General features: G+C 33.0%; 1 protein-coding gene across 1 annotated transcript; it reads right to left on the bottom strand.

The window, feature by feature from the left end:
- Positions 1-128: 128 nt before the first annotated feature.
- On the bottom strand, positions 129-10,203 carry LOC129222878 (uncharacterized). Its single transcript, XM_054857438.1, has 3 exons — positions 10,162-10,203; positions 3,758-3,869; positions 129-583 (listed from the first exon to the last, which is right to left on the bottom strand). Exons 2-3 carry the CDS (start codon positions 3,860-3,862, stop codon positions 308-310), a joined length of 381 nt encoding a protein of 126 aa, XP_054713413.1. The 5' UTR covers positions 3,863-3,869; positions 10,162-10,203; the 3' UTR covers positions 129-307.
- Between the last annotated feature and the right edge of the window lie 6,723 nt (positions 10,204-16,926).

Genomic DNA, 16,926 nt, shown 5'->3' with positions numbered 1-16,926 from the left:
CAAAAAAAAAAAAAAAAAAAAAAAAACACACACACACACACACAGATTCATTTTTTTTCTGAGTGCATTAATAAAGGAAACCAAACTATAATAAAAATCCAAAAGTGTTGTACAACAGAAGTTTTTATTTAAAGCGGAGATGCCCATCCAAAATTATACATGAATTTCAAAAACTAAAATGTAAAATAATCGAGAGATATACATAACTTAAATACGTGAGTAAACATCATAAATATATAATTAAAAAAAAAAAAATGATTGATAAAAATATACATAAGATGACAAAGACGATGTTACTGTTCATCATTCATCCCCTACCAGCAGGGAATCCATTAGCAAACACAGGAATCTCGCTGTATTCGGTACGTTTGCCTCGGGATCCAAGAAATCCCGATGCCAGCGCGGCCAAGGCTTCGTCGGAGGTAGGACCGGGCTCTCTGGCCTTGCTGGGGAGCAGGAGAAGTGGAGAGTGAATGCTGTCCTCCAATTGTTTTGCAGCTGCGTTTTCGTAACGTAAGATCCCGTTGAGCATCATTCGCATGTCTGGAATGTTGCGAAGAATGTGATCCGTCACAATAGCCTCCTAGATGATAAGAATGACTTAACACTAGAACGACTGACATTTTCTGTATACCTAGAAAGACTGAAGGGGCCAGTGTGGCCCCTACCCATTTTTGGAGTGAATTCTTTTAAAAATTCTTCCTGAGGGAGTCCACATGCCTGATACACCTTCCTTCATGACTAAATAAAAACTTAGTACTTAATTATTTTTAGTTTTTCTCTCTATACTGGGCAAAAGGTTGAATTAGTTTTCCTTTCGAAGAACAATGGCCGCCGTTAGGATGGTAAGCAGTCGGTACTGTTTATAACATTTGGATATCCAATCGGCTGCATAAAGAGGAAGTTACAGGTTAAACTAGAGTGAATGGCATTTTTTTTATGCTACAACAATTAGGAGAAAGGAAAAAAATAATTTTTTTAATTGTCAAAATGCTTAGGGGTCACTGTGGCCCCTCCCGTCTTTCTAGGTATAAAGATCAATATTAACAGTACTATGAGGCGAATGATTAAATGATTAAACAAGCATTCAAATAGTGTCATATAATGAAAAGTCAGAAAATACCATTAAGTTCCGTTAGATATTATCCGAGTTATTAAACAACAAACTACGCGAGGGGCCACACAGGCCCCTCCGTCTTTCTAGTGTTAATAATAAAAACTAAGGCACAATACTGTCTGACCATCGATTAGATGGAAAAGGCTAATATCCGGTTTATAGGAAGAAATAGACATATCTATTAGTTTATAAGGGTGTTTGTTGGTTTGTGACAGATGTGCACTTTTGCCTCTATGATTTAGCCCCAGTTTTGTAAAATTGAAAATTTGCTCACGGCAGTATTATTTTAATCCAAAATATATTCGATCTATATTCTCACTACAAAAATTGGTTTATACATTCACAACATACTTTTGAGTTTACCAGTTTGCTTTTACATTCCCGAACGAAATGGAAACATCTTATTTTCTTTTTGTTGTTTCCATAAAAACTATTTTTGTTTCCCCTTATTTTATTTTAGAGAAGCAATAAATGAATAAGGCACTAGTGACATTATAAAACACGTGTATCAATATCCCGTCGCTATTTTCCCTTCTCCCCTGTCAGATTCATTCAGATGGAATCGTCTTTACTTCGCCGATTGCCAAATTACATACAATCTATGGTCAAACAGTATGTTTCACCTCACACTTGTAGGCATTCTGTTTGAACGACTTTATGCGGTGATTATAATTAAAGTTTCAACTTCAATACGCTTTAAAAAAAATATGCTCAGAGTGACTGTCCACGTTTTTGCAATGTTTCACTCTCGTTTATTCTACCGTAAAATTTTACAGTAAAATAGGATTTAACTGTAAAAGTTACTAGCAACATGGATGCTAATAACTTTTACCGTAAACTTTCTAGTTTTTTTTTTTTTTTTTAAGTGTGTCTCCAACGATGCATGTCTGGATCCTAGAAAGAATGACAGGTGCGCACAGATTTAAGTAATACGAGTTTGGAAATACGTTCCGAAGTTTCGTTTTGAAATTGAAAAAAAAAAGAACTAGTATCGACTCCTACAGGGATGATTTGTACCTCAGTACGTACGAGTCGTTTTGCTGTTGCTGACCATCCTGCGTACAGCTCCGACGTCGTTATTTGCAACTTTCATTTCATTTACTCCTTCGGCATATGTAGTCTTTTCTTGGCAGTCGATGGCACAACAGCGATGACGATATGAACATGTTACCTTTCGGTTGACTACACAGGCGGCACATTCTTCACAAAAACCGTGCACAGAAACTTGTTCCACGCTATGACTAGTTCCTGGAAAACCACGGAAGCTATGTCGAATTTAAAAAGTAGCATATAGGTAATGATTCTTGTGCAATAAAAATTATGGTGTATCTGCACTTGTTATTTGTAGCCGACTTTCCATTAAGATTAAACTGCGCTTATCGCAGTTTTATAAGCTATGTAAATGGTAGGAAAACAAGCAATTTTCATGGTATAATAATAATAATAATAATAATAATAAAAGTAATACTTTAGCTTTAGGCGTAAAAATGTGAAAAAAAAAAAAAAAAACTTTTCGTGATATTCTAAAAAACAGTTAAACCTAAAAAGCTCGCGTCAAAGTAAAGAACCTAAGAGCTTATTGATTATATAAGCTCTTTGATATGATTAATAATTTTTTTATAATTTATTCAGTTTACTTAGGCACGTGCTTTGTTTGACAAAGGGTAAAAAAAAATTACAACAAGTTTTTTGAAAATCACGCTAGGTCTTCCTCAAATTCATATTAAAAACAAATACGCGCGATGTGAAACCCACTTACATTTCGGCTACTCCGACTACTAACCCACCCCGTGACTATCACAGTGATCATTATGGAGCACCTGAGGTAATAAAAGATGTATGTATATACATTTCTTCTTGGTGTGTGTAATTTGCTCAAAGCGTAAGTTCTGGAGGATTTACAATGGAAGAATTGCAGAAAACACTCGGTCGATGCTATTAAAGCGTACAAGTAAAAACACGAATTATCATTAGAATAAAATTCATTCTATTAAAAATGTTTCATCATTTTCATTTAGTAAAGGTAAACATAAAAGCATTGCAAAGGACCTAATGAAGTTATTGTTTAAAAGCTATTAATATTTATTTATTTAATTAGGGAACAATTAAACCTGAAATGGCATCTTTTTCATAAACATGCAACATAGATATAGCATGACTCACTTCAAAGTTACTTCCCTTCGATGCTAGTAGACTATGAACATCAAAAACAGGAAATTAAAGTCCCAAGGGCAGTCTTCGCTATAGCTCAGAAATGTTGACTAAGTTAAGCTACATAAAGGAAGGCAGCTCACCCTGTTATTTATGTTTAGTTTTTTTTTTTTTTTTTGCTTCTGAATTTGTGCTTAAATCCTGGAGCAGGAAGATGTTTGAACCTCAAGTAGTAGTTCATTTCCCTGTGACTACGGATTTGAAACATTTCTTTTATAGTTAAGTATTTAAAAATGTGTACTCTCTTGTTTCTAAAAATGTATTTGATTGAAATAACGCAAGTATTCTCCTAAAACAACAGGCAAAAAATAAAGAAGTTTCGTTTTTCACAGTGGATAATAACATTACGTTTAGCAAATGCATTATGTTTTGTGATATTAAGTATACCAATGCCGTTTACTAGTAACAAAATTAAAACCTATTACTTACCTTATCTGAAATGCTGTTTAAATCATCGTCTGTTCGGCTTTGACCGGCGGCAAACCATAAAGCTATCAGCACCAACAGCAGGGAACAACAAAGTTTTGACTGCATTTTTTAACTGAAAAAAAAACTGATTTGAATAATTCGAACGAAGGAATACGTTTTAAACTTAAAAAAGCAATAAATAAGAAGATCAATTTTTACCTACTATTACAGATAAAGAATATAGATGAATTCAAAAACGATCTTTTATATCATTTATTTTCTTTATCTGTATTACTCCCCATGGCTCTTCTTTATGCATGGTTATGAAACGTTCCAATCAAACCTGAACGACTAAAAAAAAAAAAACAGCGACTAGTACTTTCAGATCAAGAATCCCTCAGAAGGCATTTTTAGCCTCCTTGGCTGTACAAGTTTTTTTTTTTTTTGTTTAAGGATATAAAAATACAACAGAAGGATTGTAAATTTAAAAATGAGCTGATGTGTGCATCACATGATTTCCTCTTACTCCAATTTAATATAATTTCCCCATTATTGGCAATTTTAATGTGATTCAATTGTTTACTTTCTAAATATCACCAACAACAGCCAAATGGAAACCAAATTTAAAAAAAAATCGCCAAATTTGTCGCCAAGTTGGCAACGAAACTTGGCGATTAAAAGACTGGATATATATCACTAACTGTCCGACAAATTATTACACCACTTGAGTTTACGTCGAAATTAACAATGATTTCCTTCCTAAAAAGGGAAAAAGACCCTATTAGGAACATCCGAATGCAACCAAAAGGAAAGGCGCACAACTAAACCCCACTAGGAGTCTACGAACAAAATTTCAACTTTCTAGGATGTACCGTTTTTGAGTTATGCGACATACATACACACATACATACGTACATACAGACATCACGAGAAAACTCGTTGTAATTAACTCGATGATCATCAAAATGGATATTTCGGGTACCTGTACGTTTCTAAGCACATATTCACGTGTGGTCGGGTTGAAAAAAAAACTCAGTATTCATTTGGGGGTGATTAAAACGGAAATTAAGGCCGATTTTTAGGTGAAAATTTTTTCGTGTGATACATACACACATACACGCATGCGCACATACGCACATACATACGTACATACAGACGTCACGAGAAAATTCGTTGTAATTATCTCGAGGGTTGTCAAAATGGATATTTCGAGTGTCTGTAGGTTCCTAGGCATATATCCACGTGTGGTCGGGTCGAAAAAAGAACTCGACATTCATTCGGGGATGAGAAAAATGGAAATTAAGGCCGATTTTTGAGTGAAAATTTTTTCGCGAATACAATACTTCCTTTTTTGTAAAAAGAAGTAATAACGCAAAAAACTTTTAAAAAATTAAAATAAATAAAATAGATAAATAAAATAAATACATGTCTTAAAAGGAATTCAGTTTGAAATACAGTCAGTAGAAGCGTAGTTTACATTTCTTTGTGACGAATAGGTATCCTTACGTGAAACGTTTATCAAGAAGGACTATTTTAAAAATTGAAATAAATAGAAGAGAAATAACAGAAAATAATGGAGAAACCGGTGTAAATATTTTTTAAAATTGCACTTGTTTTCAAGCCAAATTATTGGACCAATGTTTAGCAATAGATACCAACAAATCGCTAATTTACAAATTAAAATAAATATAAAAGAAAAAGCAGAAAATAATGAAGAAACCGGTGTAAAAAATGTCGAAAATTAAGCTTTTTTGATGCAATATATTTGAGCACCATATCGATCTATAAGCAATAAATACTAATGGATAGCTATTATAAAAATTGAAAATAAATATAGGAGAAATAACAGAAAATAATGAAGGAACCGGTGTAAAAATTGTCAAAAGTTGCACTTGTTTTTATGCAATATATTTGACCACTATATCGATCTATTGGAAACAGATACTAATACATAGCTATTATAACGAGCTGATGTGTGCATCACATGACTTCCTTTTACTTCAATTTAATGTCATTTCCCCATTGGCAATTTTAATGTGATTCAATTGTTTACACTCTAAATATCACCAACAGTGGCCAAATTAAAATCAAAATTAAAGTTTAAAAAAATTGCCAAATTTTTCGCCAAGTTGGCAATAAAACTTGGCGACCTAAAGACTGGCGATATATCGCCAAGTGTCCGACAAATTATAACACCACTTGATTTAACATCGAAATTAACAATGATTTTCCCCCAAAAAATGGCAAAAGACCCCCTTAGAAACATCCGAATGCAACCAAAATTGAAGGTGCACAACTAGGTCCCACTAGGAGTCTACGTACCAAATTTCAACTTTCTAGGACATACCGTTTTTGAGTTATGCGAGATACATACACACATACACACATACGCACATACATACGTACATACAGACGTCACGAGAAAATTTGTTGTAATTAACTCGAGGGTTGTGAAAATGGATATTTCGAGTGTATGTAGGTTCCTAGGTATATATCCACGTGTGGTCGGGTCGAAAAAAGAACTCAACATTCATTCGGGGGTGAGAAAAATGGAAATTAAGGCTGATTTTTGAGTGAAATTTTTTTCGCGAATACAATACTTCCTTTTTTATAAAAGGAAGTAAAAATTAAAATAAATATACGAGAAATAACAAAAAATAATGAAGAAGCCGGTGTAAATATTGTCAAAAATTGCACTTGTTTTTATGCAATATATTTGACCACTATATCGATCTATTGGCAACAGATACTAATATATAGCTATTATAAAAATTGAAATAAATATAGAAGAAAGAACAAAAAATAATGAAGAAGCCGGTGTAATTATTGTCAAAAATTGCACTTGTTTTTACGTAATATATTTGACCACTATATCGATCTATTGGCAACAGATACTAATAGAAAGCTATTATAAAAATTGAAATAAATATAGGAGAAATAACAAAAAATGGAGAAGCCGGTGTAAATATTTTTAAAAATTGCTCTTGTTTTTAAGCCAAATTATTGGACCAATTTTTAGCAAAAATACTACCAGATCGCTAATTTACAAATTAGAACAAATATAAAAGAAAAAGCAGAAAATAATGAAGAAACCGGTGTAAATAATGTCGAAAATTGCGCTTTTTTGATTCAATATATTTGAGCACCATACCGATTTATAAGCAATAAATACTAATAGATAACTATTATAAAAATTGAAAATAAATATAGGAGAAATAGCAGAAAATAATGAAGGAACCGGTGTAAAAATTGTCAAAAATTGCACTTGTTTTTATGCAATATATTTGACCACTATATCGATTTTTGGCAACAGATACTAATAGATAGCTGTTATAAAAAATTGAAATAAATATATTAGAAATAATAAAAAAGAATGAAGAAGCCGGTGTAAATATTGTCAAAAATTGCACTTGTTTTTATGCAATATATTTGAGCACCATATCGATCAATAAGCAATAAATACTAATAGTACTAATTTATTGCTTATTATACTAATAGTATTAGTATAATAAGCAATAAATACTAATACTATTATAAAAAATTGAAATAAATATAGGAGAAATAACAAAAAAAAAAAAAAAAACTAATAGCAGCAATAAATACTAATAGTACTAATTTATTGCTTACTATACTAATAGTATTAGTATAATACGCAATAAATACTAATACTATTATAAAAAATTGAAATAAATATAGTAGAAATAACAAAAAATAATGAAGAAGCCGGTGTAAATATTGTCAAAAATTGCACTTGTTTTTATGCAATATATTTGAGCACCACATCGATCTATAGCAATAGTTTATATAGAAACACCGCTCAGGTGAGATTTATATATAAACGCCTTCCCCTATTTGCGATGTAATCATGCGCCATAACATCTTAGCAGTAAATCAGATTTATGGGTAATAGCAAATCGGAGAGCGCTGAGCGGGTCATTATATTCCCGAACACATCTTGTACACTCGAAGAATTTTATTTCGCTCTAATGCTATACATTATTGCTACATTTTTTTCCGTAGCATATTAAGCGGAAAATATCAGATAAAACTGATAGTTTAAATGATTAAAAACAGATCAGCCGTTACTTCAATAAATGCAGAAGTTTAATGTAGTTGACAAACCAAAGTAAAATAAAAGAAATGAATATTGTTTCAGTCTCTGCTTTCTTGCGTAATTTTTAGTGATTGTTTCACCGAAACGTAAATTGTTTACAGTTCAGAAGTGTGTTTATAGCTTTGAATACACGTATGAAAAAAATGTATGGAATGAATACATGTTTTTTGACTTAAAATACTGTTTCTTAAATTATTAAGTGTCAAAAAATTGATTTATGGATGACATATTCTTTTTTTTTATTTTTCAAATACAATTCAAATTTTCATAATTCTAAAGATCCGTCTTTAGATTATTACAATAATTATTAATAAATTAAATGTTTTAACATGTGGCTATATAATGTTATCATGATTTAATAGTTTGAGACTTATCTTTAGCAGAATTCTTCCTTAGAAATCTTTGCCGGGAAACGTAATGTTAAAGGATTTTAACTAGAAATTTTTCTTTAACAAATTAGTAATACTCTAATTTTACTGTTATTCTAATTACTTATACACTCCTTATACACTATTACTTAAACACTTTATTCTAATTACTTCTACACTATGTTACTATTTAAGCTTAGTACATGAACATAAATAAGGAACCGCCAATTGGCTGTGTTCATTCGCTCTTCCATTTCACGTCATGATAATTTCAGAATTTACTCGTCCATCTTTTGATAATTTTGCTCCGGAAAATGTTCTTAAAATTGAAATAGAAAAGGAATAAAATCGAATTTTGAAAAAATCGCTTCAAGGTGCACATCCTCTTACTACAAACTAACTTTTTGCCAAATTTCATGAAAATCGGCCGAACGCTCTAGGCGCTATGCGCGTCACAGACATCCTACAGACATCCAGACAGAGACTTTTCGCTTTATTATTAGTAAAGATTAATGATTGTATATATGTTTATGATGAATGATAGTTGATGAAATTAAATTATATCAACAAAAAAACATCTGCACACAGTTTATATCGTTGATCTGGTTTCCCTTTAATGTCCTACTCATTTACGTACTGTAGTAAGAAAAGCAGATACTTTCTAAGAAAAACAAAAATCCTATAACTCTAAAATGTTTATTAAAAGCTGGTTTATGAAAACTGACAAACATTAATTGATTCACTTTAGGCTAAAAAGTTGCCCAATTTCTCGCACTTTAAAAAATAAGTTCATGTATATCTACATCAAGTGAATTGTTTTATCGAAACTTGAAGAAAATGATGAGTGGATGTTATTTTTTAGTTTTCAACTCAACTGAGTCTAATCTTAAATAGGACTCTTTCACCAACAGAGTTGAGGGGTAGAGGTGGACTGACTACATAGTAGGTTTTACCGTTTGGGATTCTCTCTGCGCTCTCTAGTGAAATAAAACCCATTTAAATACTTTTTTTTTAAAGCCGACAATATGGTAAGTGAGATAGAAAGATTTAGTAAGAAATCAAATGTATTCGTCGTTGAATTTGAATATTTTGTTTAGTTCTGATTTAATTAACTTGTTTAACACTAGAATTATGAAAGGGTTCATTCTAACCCAAAGCAAACTTTTTTTCGTTAATTGCTCCTCTAAATTTTCATGAAAAACTTTATCCTTTCTTGACTTTTCATAAATCATCGTGATGTGTTATAATCTAAAAATTTCAAGAAAATAGTTTTAAAAAAAACAATATAAAAGGGAAACTACAACCTAAAGTGTGGGCAGGTGTCATTTTGACCCGTTTGAAAAAAAATAAGTGAAAATACATTTAAAACTGCTGACACCGAGCAAAAACTCAAAAATGCCTCTTGGAACATATCATATCGAGAACTTTAAGCATTCATTATATTTTTGTACATAAAAGGAGAAAAAAAAAATCACTAGTTTTTAAAATGTAACTAAAACAGCACTGGTAATTCTACGGGCATTTCAAACAGTTTTGAATACTTCTTTGTATAATTTTAAAATATGTGAATTCTTTAAAATAAACAGTAGTTGTTATAAATAAATTTAATTTTGAAATATTTTTTCAAATATGAAATATTACGTAGGGAACTGTGCAGATTTCTTTTCCAAGGATGAAAATGACATCGGCGTACCTCTAGGTATACTATGATTGCCGTAATTCCAATATTAAATCTTTATGCATCTGTATAGCATATCTTTGTGAAAAATAAAGATTTTTCGAGAGCATTCAGAAGGAGTTGTGCTTGATAGAAGCTACGCTTTTTTAAAGTATAAGTACCCTTAATCCGAAAAAATTGACGTAATCCGAAAAGAGTGTAGTCAAATTAATTCCGTGTTCCCGGGACTTTGCAGAAAAATTTTATGATAAAGCACCTTACTTACTGATCAAGCAACTGCAAAGCAACTTCTCTTGCTCAAGATGTGTTTGACTTTGAAATATCCAAGCTTTTTGCCACGCTTTTATACAAATACCATACTGAAAATTTAAAGAGCCTCTAGCCTAATTTACTCCAACTGTTTCCAGAAGTCGACCTTAATTTTTACTTACATTTCTACTTCGTAATTTTAGTTAATTTGCAGACACAAATAACCTAGAACTAACTTTTGTTCCGTAGAAAGTCGAATGGTCATGAATAATTGATCTTTTATGTGGGATTAACTTTCAAACAGGATTACTCTGATTGACATTTTACAGAAGAATAGATTTAATTTTTTATAGTACATTAATGCTATTTAACGTGTTATCTTTATACAATTATTTCATAATAAAATAATAATTTAAAAAACTAAAAAAACACGCTTTCGTTGCAAAATGAACTAAAAAGTGAAAATATTTGGCTGATAGTAGTTGACCAATCACTTAATTTTAATGTAGTACAAAAAACCGTGGGGTGTTGTCTATTTACATTTTTGCACGGACAACAAATGGAAGAAATTCAAGACAACTGATAAGAAACCCCCCACGCTTTTTTGTATTACATTAAAATTAAGTGATTGGTCAACTACTATCATCCAAAGATTATTTTTGACTTTTTAGTTCATTTTGCTACGAAAGCGTATTTTTTTAGTTTTTTAAACTATTATACAGACAGGTGAAGCTAACAAAAGCGGGTAAAAAATATGAAGCGGCCATCAGCAGTGAAAGAAAACTCTTTTTTTAAAAAAAAATTGTTGTCCTACTTCTCCGTTCAAATATAGAAAACTATTAAAGACATGAAAGGTGGCTGAATGCATCGGAAATATATCCAATTACCTTAAACGTGCAATATTTGACCCCTTTCTTTTATTTTGTTTTGTGACGCGTATAAAATGATGTCATAATAGGTTAACATACCTGTAAACAAAAAATACTTACTTCTTTGCAAAGTACAAAATACTTTGAAATTAATCTCTGAAAACTGTAAAAAACAATCAGGAACATTTCTGTTAATTAATGGGTAGCTAGTATGCGTAATTAATGAAACTAATGTTTCTGGAATCTTTCTGAAGAATTCAGAAAAACCTTCCCAATAAAATTCATTCACGTTTTAATAATAAATCAACTTTTTAAGAGAACTTGGATATACTTAGATATTTTTCTGATTGACCAGGAAGGCTCCTGAAGAATTTTAGCAAAAATGACTGACACTAAGGAAGAACTGCTAGCCAAAACTAAACAGCTTAATCGCATTTAATGGTTGAAAAGCTGCAGCATCCAGAGACGGATTTTAGCCCTCGCTTCGGGATTAACCTATTTGTAAAGGCCATGACGAGGTTAAAGGTGAAAAGCATAATAATGAAGCTGAGTATACCGTCACACTGTAAGCTAAAAATACCTTTTACGGCAGTAAGAGATCTGTATTCATGCAACTTGTTGATTTATAGGGTAGTCTTAACACAATCACTTCCATTTTCAGAAATTAATAAAATTATTAATGGTTAGTAATTTGTAAAAGACATAAAAAGTATTTTTGTTAGTGCGTCTAATTAGTAAGAAAATTCTATGAGTACTCTATTAGTCACTTAATTCAGAAATTGGAAACAAATCCGCGAAATTCTCCAACGTTGTCGGAAATGATCTGTGGCGTTTTGGAATTAACAGTGCATATTTAGTGAGTTTTATATAGACTTTGTACTTAAAGATATTCTTAAATTTCTTTGAGCACTCATGCGCTCATATGTATGTGTTTGTATACTTACGTGACACAATTATTAACCATATGACAAAATTAGTCACAAAACAATATAAGGTGCCGGAGTATGATCATATTTTTGAGGACAGATAAAATTTATCGACACGCATATCAACTACTTCATATTTAAAATTATTTACAAAAGCTAAGATGATACTTCATATTTAAGCAATGATATTAATGCTGTATAAGTTTAAAAGCACGATAAAGTGAGTAGTAATTATTTTTTACCAGTTTGCATGAAAAAAAAAAAAAAAAAAAAAACGAGCTGATGTGTGCACCACATAACATTGACGCCAATTTAATGATAATAGTGTCTTGACGAAAGCAAGGAAATACTTTAAATATTCTCCCTTCTAGTTTGTCGCCAACCGATGCAAAAAAACATTTAACATAGAGTAATTTTGCCCATGTCGGCAGTTTTTAACGTGATTCAATGGATAATTGACTAAATAGGGCCAATAGCGCCAAATGGAAATCAGATTTGAAAACTGATTGTCACGCCTACTTGGTGATTTATTGCCAAAACTTGGCGACTGAAAGCATGGTGATATATCCCCCAGTGTTCGCCAAACTATAACATCGCTTGATTTTTGCACTGAAATTATCACTAATTTTATCCAAATATGTGTGAAAGACCCCTTTTGGAACATCCAAATGCAACCAAAAAGGGAGGTGCACAACTAGACCCCACTCAGAGCCTAAGTGCAAAATTTCAACGTTTTACGGCATACCATTTTTGAGCTATGCAAGATACATACGCACATGCAGACGTCATGAGAGTACTCGGGTATCGTAAAAATGGATATTTCGGGAGTCCATACGTTCTTAGGTACATATGCACATACGGTCGAGCCGAAAAAACAACTCAACATTCAATCAGGAGTGAGCAAAATGGAAATTTAGGCTAACATTTGAGTGAACAATTTTTCATGAATACAATACTTCCTTCACTGTATAAAAGGAAGTTAAAACGAGCTGATGTGTGCATCACATGATTTCCTTTTACTACAACTAAATGTAAATTTCTGATTATTGGCAATTTTAATGTGATTCAATAGTTTACTCTCTAAATATTACCAACAGCGGCCAAATTGAAACCAAATTTAAAAAAAAAATAATAATAAAAATAAAAAAATAAAAATGCCAAATATTTCGCCAAGTTGACGACAAAACTTGGCGACCAAAAGACCGGCGATATATCGCCGAGAGTCCGCCAAATTATAACTCCGCTTGAGTTTACATCAAAATTAACAATGATTTCCCCCCAAAAAGGGGCAAAAGACCCCCTTTGGAGCATCCAAATGCAACCAAAAAGGCAGGTGCACAACTAGACCCCACTAGGAGGCTAAGTACCAAATTTCAACTTTCTAGGACATACCGTTCTTGTGAGTTATGCGACATACATACACACATGCACACATACGCAAATACATACGTACATACAGACGGCACGAGAAAACTCGTTGTAATTAACTCTTGGATCGTCAAAATGGATATTTCAGGTGTCTGTACGTTCCTAGCCACGTGTGGTCGGGTTGAAAAACTCAACATTCATTCGAGGGAGAGCAAAATGGAAATTAAGGCCGACTTTTGAGTGAAAATTTTTTTGCGAATGCAATACTTCCTTGTTCGTAAAAGGAAGCAAAAACACATATACACAATAACAAAGATGGGTTTTGAATCTAGCGTCAAAACGTAAAAACATTTTAAAAGAAGCTGACGATGAAACCATTTTGGATCATCTCAACTATACGAATTACTAAGTATTTTAAATTGAGCATTTGGAAACGGAATTGGACAAAAATTAATATTTCAAACACGCTCTGCTTTCCTTCAATAGAAACAAAAGCTACTTTCTCTCTTCTACCAAATATCCTTAGAGTTATTCCGTTCCGATGCAAATAAACAAACACTGACATTTTGAAGCTTATATTGCACATTACTCTCACGCCTCGCAGTATTCTTATATTGTTTGTTTTCGCTCGGAAGAGTAGTTCCTTTCAGCTCGAAATTCTGAAAACGAAGTAAATTTTAGAGTTTTTTTTTCTCTTACTCCTTCTAAAATTTTCGAAGGGTTGATTACGTGCGTGGAATTGACGACGACATAGGAGCGTAAGGAGGGGCAGGCTATCGCGAAACAGGATTTTGAAAATAAGATTTTTATTATATTTCCGATAAATTCGATGTTTATGAAGATCTGTATTAGGATACTCAGTTCTTGTGAAACATCTTTTATCTGGAGAGATCCTGCCAGAAGAAAATATTTTCATTTCTTGCTTAGTTATGTTTAAAATAGGAGTTGCCATGAAAACTTTTGCGAAATGGTTAAATCTGTCTCACAATTTTATTAGTGCAATGATTGTATTTTATCCTGGCGGAATGGTATTGACGGAGATAGTTAGTGCTTTACTTGAAGTAATGTAAAGACATCTATTGAATGTTGTAGATGTTGGCACAACAATATGCAGATGGTAGAATCCATGTCAATTCAACAAGGGCTGTAACATGATGGTCTCGGATTTATTTGAATTTAACATATGTTAAAATTCATAAAAAATTTAAGAAATACGGTTTTTTTTTTTTTGAGCAATCACGATTGCCTATTGTTCTCATTTGACTGTTTTGAATTCCTATCATTTTATTTTCCCGCCAGCACCCTCTGCCAGTACCACCGTCGCGTCGACCGGCCTCACGATGCTGCTCCTCTTGCGGATCCCGTCTCCAGGCTGTGTCCATATCCTACACACACACGCATACACACACGCCTACACACACTCATGCCTGCGCGCAGACACAAACACACACTCCTACACACACAAACACATACACATACACAAACTCATGCCTGCACACAGACACAAACACATATGCCTACATACACACACCCACACGAAAGCGTACACACACAGCACTGCATACTCAACACGCACACACAGGCATACTCAACACGCACACACATGCATACTCAACACGCACACACATGCATACTCAACACGCACACACATGCATACTCAACACGCACACACGTGCATACATACACGTGCAACACACACACACGCGCACCCACATACATGCACCTACACAAACGCACACACATGCACCTACACAAATACACACGCGCATTCATAGACACACACATGCTCGTGATTGCGAAAAACATAATTTGAATTCAAGATGCCAAAAATTCAAATTATTATTATTATTATTTTTTTTTTTTTTTTTTTTTTTTGTTTTGCCCAAAAAAATTCCTGGGCCGAGATACAGGCCGCCAAAGATGGCAGTCCTGTCATGATTTCTCACCGCGGATTTTCGTCAAAATCTTTAAAGTACATTATCTTAGGAACCGTAGAACATATTTTTTTGTGGTTTATTTTATTTTAAAGGATATTTTTTCTTGTTTAAAAACATATGCAACATTTTGAAATATATGCTTTAGATTTTTTTTCTACACTCTTTTGAAATAAAAAGTTTAAAATAATGTTTTTGATTTTTCTCAAATATGTCAGTTTCAAAAATTTTCATTTTTTTAGTTTATTAGTACCACTCAGCACTACATTCCCTAAAAAGGAGAGCTTCCACTTTTTCGTTTAACCTATTTTAGAAGCATTTGAAAAAAATGAGGGTTTTTAAGGAACTCTTTACGCAATAGGGAAGTTGCAATCTATTAAATGCTCTTTTTTTGACTATTGGATTCTGTTAATTGACCCTCAAAACTAAAAAATTCACCATCGCCGAATTTTAAAACACCGTGATTGATTTTAAATGAATTTTTAAAAATCAACGCTCTTCTGAAACGTCACGAGCTTACGTCACAGGGTACTAATGGGCAGCCTCCCGCCGAAGTTCCCTTGTTTTCGTACGGACATTTTGAGCGCGCTGATATTTCTATTTTTTAGAAATTCAATAATCGTTTTGAACACACTATAGAGTCCGGATTCGTTAAAGCACAATCTAAATAATCTTCCTCCAGTAACATCAATGATGATATTCGAATATTTCCGAGAGGATGAGAGATTTAATGTTCCAGAAACGCGAGGAGTTAAATGCGAGGAGATAAGCCTTTTACGTTTCGTCTTCAAAGCCAACTGCATGTTCTTCGACTTCTCCCGTATCGGAAGAGCGCATGACGTCACTTCCTATGCCATTTGACAAGCGCTTGAACTTTAAAAATTAATTTAAAAAAACTACTTATCGTATCGCAAAAATTTTTTCACCTATGATGTTCATACATGCTACTCTATCATGTAAAAATTGAAACATCGAAAACTTCCCTGTTGCAGAGCTGAAAATTCAAAAAAAAAAAAATCGCTACAAGAAGTCAGAAAAGACTTTTAATTAAGTTATATAACGAAATTTTCATTTCGAGTTTCTACTTTATCCAGGAGTTTTATTGTTTATGAAAACTAGAACGCAGTCTCCAGCCGATTCGCTCTAATTCACCACGCAACCTTTCAGCGTAGCTCCGAAAGAATCGTTCAGCGCAATGCCAACTTGTCCTCACTAAATTTCATATCTATATATATACACTGAAGAGCCAAAAAAACTGGTATAGGCATGCGTATGCAAATAAATTGATATGGAACCAATCAGAATACGGCGCTGCGGTCGGCAACGACTATATAAGACAACAAGAGTCTGACACAGTTGTTAGATCGGTTACTGCTGATACAATGGCAGGTTATCACGATTTAAGTGAGTTTGAACGTGGTGTTATAGTCGGCGCACGAGAAATGGGACATAGCATCTCCGAGGTAGAGGAGAAATTTGGATTTTCCCGTATGACAATTTCACGAGTGTACCGTGAATATAAAGATTCCGGTAAAACATCCAGTCTTCGACATCGCTGCGGCCGAAAAATGATCGTGAATGAACGGGACCAACGAAGATTGCGAAACATCATTAAACGTGACAGAAAAGCAACCCTTCCGCAAATTGCTGCAGATTTCAACGCTGGGCCATCAACAAGTGTCAG

This window comes from Uloborus diversus, chromosome 5 (genome assembly GCF_026930045.1).
Source record: "Uloborus diversus isolate 005 chromosome 5, Udiv.v.3.1, whole genome shotgun sequence".
NCBI lineage: Eukaryota > Metazoa > Arthropoda > Arachnida > Araneae > Uloboridae > Uloborus > Uloborus diversus.
The sequence above is the reverse complement of the archived record's forward strand: the minus strand, read 5'-3'. Positions and strand labels throughout refer to the sequence as shown.

Coding starts and splice junctions, on each gene's coding strand:
- LOC129222878 (XM_054857438.1), bottom strand. CDS start 3,862: ATGCAGTCAAAACTTTGTTGTTCCCTGCTGTTGGTGCTGATAGCTTTA. Junction 584..3,757: donor TAAACAGCATTTCAGATAAG/GTAAGTAATAGG, acceptor CTTATCATCTAG/GAGGCTATTGTGACGGATCA.